This window comes from Helianthus annuus, chromosome 7 (genome assembly GCF_002127325.2).
Source record: "Helianthus annuus cultivar XRQ/B chromosome 7, HanXRQr2.0-SUNRISE, whole genome shotgun sequence".
NCBI classification, from domain to species: domain Eukaryota; kingdom Viridiplantae; phylum Streptophyta; class Magnoliopsida; order Asterales; family Asteraceae; genus Helianthus; species Helianthus annuus.
The window spans coordinates 121,570,433-121,578,662 of record NC_035439.2 but is presented as its reverse complement, the minus strand read 5'-3'; the positions used below and the strand labels follow the sequence as shown (position 1 = coordinate 121,578,662).

The 8,230-nt window shown below is 37.8% G+C and overlaps 1 protein-coding gene across 1 annotated transcript; it reads left to right on the top strand.

Moving 5' to 3' along the window:
• Positions 1-508: 508 nt before the first annotated feature.
• Positions 509-7,137, top strand: LOC118480252. Its single transcript, XM_035975004.1, has 4 exons — positions 509-532; positions 1,191-1,337; positions 6,607-6,770; positions 6,855-7,137. Exons 1-4 carry the CDS (start codon positions 509-511, stop codon positions 7,135-7,137), a joined length of 618 nt encoding a protein of 205 aa, XP_035830897.1.
• The last annotated feature ends 1,093 nt before the right edge of the window (positions 7,138-8,230 follow it).

The window sequence follows — 8,230 nt, the reverse complement described above, 5'->3', positions numbered from 1 at the left end:
AATTTGATATCATATTTTAGGTAATAAGAATTTCAGGTTGTAACCATGTAAGATTTTAAACGAGCATATTCAAAATTCAGAGAACATGATGACGCTGAATATAAAATGAGTGTAGGTTTAAGATTATTGATTAACCCTTGAACATGCTTCCATAAACTTCACATTTTCAAGAAAACCCATTTCAAAAATCACACTCTCTCTCCCTTAAACAATCTCGGCCGAACACTCCCTAATACACTATCACTTTCATTTCAAATCCAAATCTTGAAGAATCATGTCAACATGAGAAAGTAGTAAGGGCAAAATGGTCAAAATCATTTTTTTGTTATTGTATGACAAGAAGCAACCCCCCCTGATTTTTGTACGAACATAACCTTTATAATACTCTAATATTTTTTTATTTAAAAAATGCATCATAATGTTTAATAATTGCAAAATTTTTAAGTAAAAAGGAATAACATGAGAGAATGTTTAATAATTGCAAAATTTTTAAGTAAAAAGGAATAACATGAGAGAATGCGTCTACATAAAGGTTATATTATCATATATATCGTCTTGTGAATTATTCATAACCATCTAAGCATCTTAACTATCATGATATAGGGGCTTCGCTTAGGTTACACCATCTTACTATCATATGAATCATTGATAAACATTTACTCAAATAGCACATAGGTTTACATTATGCCTTTTGACTTATCCATGTCATCTAATAACAATAATAATATTGTTAATAATTATAACATAAGAGATAATCATAATAATTGTATATGTCACCTAATTTACTATGTGTTCTTAACCATATTTTAAAAATACTCAATAGTTAATGTTACTTAGTGATATATTGTTATACATGTTCCTTACAGTATGTATGGTTTCTAATTTAACATGACATTAAATTATATTCTAACCATACATCAATTAAAGGACATTGATTCCAGACCCTAACTACATATTTACCTTCATAAATACAGCTTTAATGATGTTTTTAATTCTACTTTATTATATTAATGTGGCTATAATTGTTATATCCCTTTGTATGCAAACCCCTAACTTCTCGGTTTCACTCTAATAAAAGTAAGTGACTTATCATTTTCCCATAACAATCATCATTTAATTTTGTGTTAATTAATGTTGTCCATTACAAAAGACCATCTAAATGGCTTTATAAATCTTTGTCCATATTGCAGCCCATACCCGCCTTCTCTCCACAACCTATAACCGCTCTGTCTACACGTGTGGCCATGGCAAGGAACGATTCTGTTGCTGGGTATTCAGAAAAATGGACCACACTAGAAGCCATCTTGACCCACGGTAGAAGAAACAAGCATCACATGGTATGCCCCCTACAAACTACATTGTATATATAGAATATTCATTTTAGATTATGTATCTTTATCGAAATCAAAGAGTAAAGGACAATATATCTCTATCTCTACACATAATATTATGGAGGACGCATGACACGATTCCAGCCTCCGTAATTTGTTATCTCGACCGTCTCTTTTATAAAATTATAATGTTAAAGAAATATATACTTTTAAATTTAATATTAACTTAACTATATATGCTAAATATTTAATTATGGATAATTATAATATGATTACCCAAATGAGTTTATATATTTTTTATTTTGATCTTAAGTTAATTAATTTAATTGTGTTAAAAGGATACTTGAAGGATTATTTACAAAGGTAACCCAATAACCAAAAACGCATTTAGTGGGATCTTGGTGCTAGATTTTCTATCATACATTTTGGGTTAGACAGCAAGATTGCCACTAAATAAATATGGATGTTTTTGATTAGTTAAGACTCAAAAAGAACCATATGTTCAGTATATATATACATTCATCCTTTTATGGTATATCATACAATTTTCATATGCATGTATGAGTTGATTGTTATATGAAGGCACAAGCTTATTTTTTAATACATTAAATCAAACATCTATTTGGACTTACATTCGTATGTTAAAACCTAACAGTCAGTTTACGAGTTTGACACGCAATAACCAAATCCAAATTCGTATAGTTTGTGACCACTGACGGGTGGTCCATAGGACAACCCTTAATCATGTTAAAAGACGAATTAATCCTTCACTTAATCATGTAATTATCTGGAATTAGATAACTATGGTTGCTTATGTTTCAGGTGCGGTTCGGGAGCTTAAAGTGGATTAAATGCAGCTTTAGAGGGTTCGGAGTTGAATGGGTCGAGCGTGGAGTAAAAGATGAAACAAAGAAGAACAATCAGCTTGTCACCGTAAATTACGGTCCCACCGTAATTTACGGTGGACCTGATTTTGGCCTGAATTCCACCGTAAAGCAGAAGAAACTCACCGTAACAAAACTATGTCCACCGTAACTTACGGTGGCACCGTAAGTTACGGTGGAGGCTGCGTGAAAAGTGTAACTGCAATCATTTATGCAGTTTTATGATGTCTTTTCATGTATTCTCATCATTGGTCGATTGGAGAACAGCATAGGGGCGATTTTTGGTGATTTTGCTTGGCTTGGAACAATTGCTAAGATTCGGTTTGTGATTTCGATTTGTATGAACATTGAACTACTTGTTATGATGAATCACCAAGCTATGTGTGGCTAAAACTCTCGGTGATCATCTTAGGTGAAGGTTTATCTTGAACTTTTGTGTGTTTATTTCTGAATTTCTAGAATGATAACTTGTGTTGCTTGAATATCATGGTATATGCATAATTGTTTGTAGTTTGTTAATCGATAGTGCAATTTCTAGTCTTGATCGTACGTTCTTGGTGCCGTTGGCAATCGAGATATCACGAGAAGGGTTAGGGTTGGTTGTTGATTAATTGATCATCGGGAAATAACCTCGCATTTATAAATCCGAGTACTTTGTTCCCTTTTATCACTTCGATTATGTATGTACGAGTTATGTCTATGTAACTCTTTCTAGTTGAAATTTCACACAGTTGTTAAAGGAAACTGAATCCTAAGATGGTCATTGCTCTCCTAATCTGTTAAACAATCAACTTCTATTTGAAATTAGTTATTAATTTAGTTTTTCTAAAACAACAATCCAAATCATTGAACTTTATTTTCTGCAAATTAGGTTAATTGTAGTTAATTCGCAAAGCTATTAAATCAGCACACTTTCCACATACTCCCTGAGTTCGATACCCTTTACCACTATCTATAGTTGTTATTGGGATTAAATTTGCGTGTACCACGACAAGCACGTCAAATTTTGGCGCCGTTGCCGGGGAGTAGTGCGCAACGTGTGTCAGTTTGTTAGTTTTGCTTTGTTATTTTCGGGTTTACACTGGTGTGTTTAGTGTGCAGGTTCTACAGGTGCATGCATACTAGAGGCTCTCACAAAGCGTCACCATTGTCATTTGATCCGGAAATCGAAAGAACGCTAAGGCAAAACAAGGTTTTATTACGAGAAAATAGAATCATTGGTTCACCCACTTCACCAATTACACCAAGAAACATCATGGCTGATTCACAAATTCCACCTACAACGGGTCAAACGACCTCATCATTTATACCTACTTCAACACAACCATCACCAAACACAACCATACCAAACTCCACTACAATTCCTACTCCACCTCATGACACTACACCAACCAACACCACACAACCCATTACTACCCAAGAAGAACCAACCATTACCTTTAACCCTTCCACTACTATACCACCATTATCCCATTTCTTTCCGGGTGCGGGTCCGTCATATTCAAGCCATACCATAGCACCAATTTCGACCATTGTCCATGCTACTTTAACATTCAGACCATCGAACCAAGCAGGTTTTCAATATTCAACCCTTCCATTTGGGCAATCGTCGGGAATTCAAGGAGATGGGTATGATGAAGGATTTGAGGAGTTTGAGGGTTATGATGAAGATGGGTATGCTTACGGGGGTTATAGCGATCAAGGAGAATTTGGATATGTGCAAAGTCAATCTCAAGGGATGGCAAGTGTCGGTGGAATGCCACAACAACAACAACTCATACCACAACACATTCGGCCTAGACCACAAGGGCCACCAATGCAACATCCTATCCCATTGCAACAAGTCCGGCCGCAAAATGTACAACCACAATTTCAAAGACCACCTCAACGCCCACTGATGCGACAACAACAATTTCAACAACCAATTGCACCACAAGGGCAAGTACCAAGGCCAATGGGTCCTATTCCTCCAAGAGGTAGGTTCGGTGTACCAAGGAGGCACCTTAGAGAAAATGTGAGGGGCATCGAAGCGCATTTTAGGCCGGTAATCACTCAAAACCCTTCACCGATAGTCATTCCTCACAATGATCAAGGGAGAACATTTGAAGTGAGGACCAACTCTTTGCAAAGTCTACCAAAATATAAGGGGTTAGCAACGGAGGAGCCTTACTTTCATTTGGAGGCTTATGACTCGATTTGTAACACTCTTGGGAGTCAAGGGTTATCGGCTGACGATATTAAATTGGTATTGTTCCAATTTTCTTTGGAAGATAAGGCGAAAAAATGGTTCTACACATTGCCTTCGGCATCCATATATACATGGGGGGAGATGCAACAAACTTTCTTGGATGAGTTTTACACCGCCCAAAAGACCAACGATGCAAGAAAGGGGTTGAGAATCTTCCAACAACAACATGGTGAGATGTTTCACGAGGCATTTGAACGATTCAATATGATGATAAAGAATTGCCCTCACCATGGAATTGAATTGTGGGAGTTGATGAATGCCTTCCACAAGGGGTTGAGTGCCGAAGATGCTCGTGATTTAATGTCCATTACCGGTGGGACTTTTGGTACAAATTATGAGAACGATGATTGGGAGTTTTTGGAAATCATGGCAACTACATCAAAGAGGAAAGCTCAAGCATCAAGGAGAGCACGACCGGCCATTTCCCGACCTCAAGTGCACGCCATAGATGATGGTAATGTTCAAACTACTAACCAAATTTATGATGTTTGTGCTTTGTGTAATGAAATAGGTCATGCGGCTGAAAATTGCCAAGGGATTGTGGAAGGGCAATATGAAGAAGTCCATGCGGTTCAAGGTCAAGGAGGGGGTGGTAGAAACTACAACAACATGAACTCTAATACTTACCACCCCGGGTTGAGGAACCACCCAAATTTTCGGTATGGGAACACTTCAAATCAAGCTAACCCGAATTTTCAAGGTAGCCAAGGTAACTTTGGTTCACGCCAACCCTACAATAACCAAGGTGGATACCAAGGCGGGAACAACCAAGGCTATCAAAAGCAATATCAAACGGGTAAAGAACAAGGGGGGTCTTCGGGTGGAAACGAGATGATGGAGATGCTAAAAAGCATGCAAATGGAGATGCAAAAACGGAACCAACTTGATGAAGTTCGAATGCAAAAGGATGAGGTTTGTGACAAAAGCATCCAATCACTAACAACCCAAATGGGTCAACTAGCAACCGACGTGGCTGAATTGAAGAAAAACAAGGGTCAACTTCCTAGCGACACTAAGGTAAACCCTTCGCATGGTACGTCACGAGGTAATGTTAATGTTCATCATGTTAGTGTTTTAAGAAGTGGAAAAGAGTTTAAAGCCAATTTGTCACCCGAATTGGTTGAGGGGGTAGTTGAGGACATCACGGGTAATGATAGTGATGATGATGTTTCACCGGTAAAGCCAAAATAATTAAATGTTAACAAACCGGGTTTGGGTGAAAATGAAAAGAGTGAAAAAGTTGAGGGTGAACCGAGTCGAGTCAAGTCCCAATAACCAAAAACGCATTTAGTGGGATCTTGGTGCTAGATTTTCTATCATACATTTTGGGTTAGACAGAAGATTGCCACTAAATAAATATGGATGTTTTTGATTAGTTAAGACTCAAAAAGAACCATATGTTCAGTATATATATACATTCATCCTTTTATGGTATTATTATAAATCAAGAAATGACTTCGTGACAGGTTGATTGTTATTACATATGATCATACAATTTTCATATGCATGTATGAGTTGATTGTTATATGAAGGCACAAGCTTATTTTTTAATACATTAAATCAAACATCTATTTGGACTTACATTCGTATGTTAAAACCTAACAGTCAGTTTACGAGTTTGACAAGCAATAACCAAATCCAAATTCGTATAGTTTGTGACCACCAAGCTGACCCTACGCGATTGTTGGTTGTATCCACATCACATCGGAGGACTATATTGCGGTTGAAAAAAAAATTTATGTTTTTTTTTTAATACCGAAATCTATTTTTTAATATGGAATTCACATTGATAGATATTTACAAATATTTTTTAACAGTTATAAATATTTTTAAATATTTTTTAATACCGAATTCACATTTTTAATACCGAAAAAAAAGTAATGTTTTTTTAATACCGAATTCACGTTTATAAATACTTATTGAAAACATAAAATGTAATTTATATATTGGGTAGATAAACAGTGTACACAGTTCGTGGCGAACCAAGCATATGTAAACGTTGGTCATTTTGGTTAAGGTCAAATCAGGTTTGCATTAGAATGTAATATACACTTAGGATATGTCATTTTGGATAAGCACAATATTGATTATCATTTTTGAATCAAATGGTTAAAGTTTATAGTTATGCTGGTAATATATGCAGAGTGCTGAATTCACCTATCGTGTTGAAGTCAAACGCATACGCAATAGCCAAGAGTGGTTCAGGCTGACATGTGGCGGTGGGAATTGCATGAAAGGTGTGGGGCGTGAAGACAACGATATGTGGTGTGATGGGTGCGAAAACCCCGTTGTCTTCCCGAGAGGAAGGTTTGTTTCTAAAAATGTTTAGTTGTATTTGTAGCCATTCTCATGCAGGCTTATAACTGAAAATAAATTACAAAATTTGCACAGTTTCAGGCTAGAACTCGAGGTATTTGACTCAACAGCCGAAGCTGTCGTTGTCTGCTTTGATGACACCGCCCAACGCTTGACAAAGACCACTGCTCATAGTATACTCACAGCAGAGTGTGGCATGTCACGCGTCTACAGCCTTTATTCCACTGACATACAGGATAAGTTCACTCCGGTGATGGTAAGGACCGCTGATGGAAGCATTTTAACACTGCCGAATTATTTCACTGCAGTCAGTTGGCTGGTGATGGGATTGGGGATGATGGTGGCATGCATTAGCTAAAGTTTGGTCTATGTGTTATCCAATAAGATAGGAAGGCGTGCGAGAGTTTATGCGTTTTTCCTTTTTCTGTTTCATGTTTTTTTTCCTTGGAAGACATCTTATTTTCACTTCTTTTTGGCCGGCAAGTTTTGCCAAGGTAACAACTTATGGTCCATGGTTTAATAAAGTTTAAGCACGCCCCTTTGTAGGCGTATTGTCTTACATGTTATGCACCGGCCATGTCAGACGTCTTACCACGAACAAACAATAGCTATTTTGCATGTCGTGCATCGCACGGGCTTTCTCCCTAGTGATTGTTGATAGAAAAGAAACTTCAATCAATTAAGGATAACACAACAGTCACATCACTTCTTCTTCTCTGTTTTAAAAGAACACCCAAACCCTAAAATATCAAATTCTTCTTGCCGCTTAATATGTTCAACGATGTTGAATGTTCTGGAGATTATGAATAACGACAGACGATATATGCGGCGGAGGTACGGTGGTGAAAGAGATGACTGAAGGTGATTGCAGGTGGTCACTGGAGTTGCAGGTTACGTCGGTGAACGATGATGATGACGAACAGTGGAGAGGATGACTCGAGACCAAGTGAAAATTGAGTACGACTTGAAAACGCGGACTCGGAACCGTGGTGAAGTTGATGATGATTATGAACCGTTGAGATGATTGCGAGTCGGATCGGTGGATGTGGTTGCGACTCAGACGAAGATGAACGGAAAAGATGGCGAAAGGAGGTGATGAGGTCGTGGAATGGTGACGAGGTGACGAGATTTGAAGTGAACGAGATGGTGAATGCGACTCAGAAGGTTGCGACTGTAAGTGACGGTAAGCGATGATGAAGATCTTTACTCGGAATCGGACTTGAAAACAGTAGACTCGAAACCTTGTGAGATGGTTGCGAGTCGGAATGAGTCGGAACGGTGTGTGCGAGTCGAGACTGTTGAAGAAGTGACTATTATTATGTAGGACCGTTAAGACCGTTGTAGCTAATGACTCGAGCCCGGTGTAGAGAGTGACTCGAGACCAAGGATGAGGATGTGAGGAGTCGAGACCAGGGAGATATTGATGACTGGAGACGAATGATTATATGGTG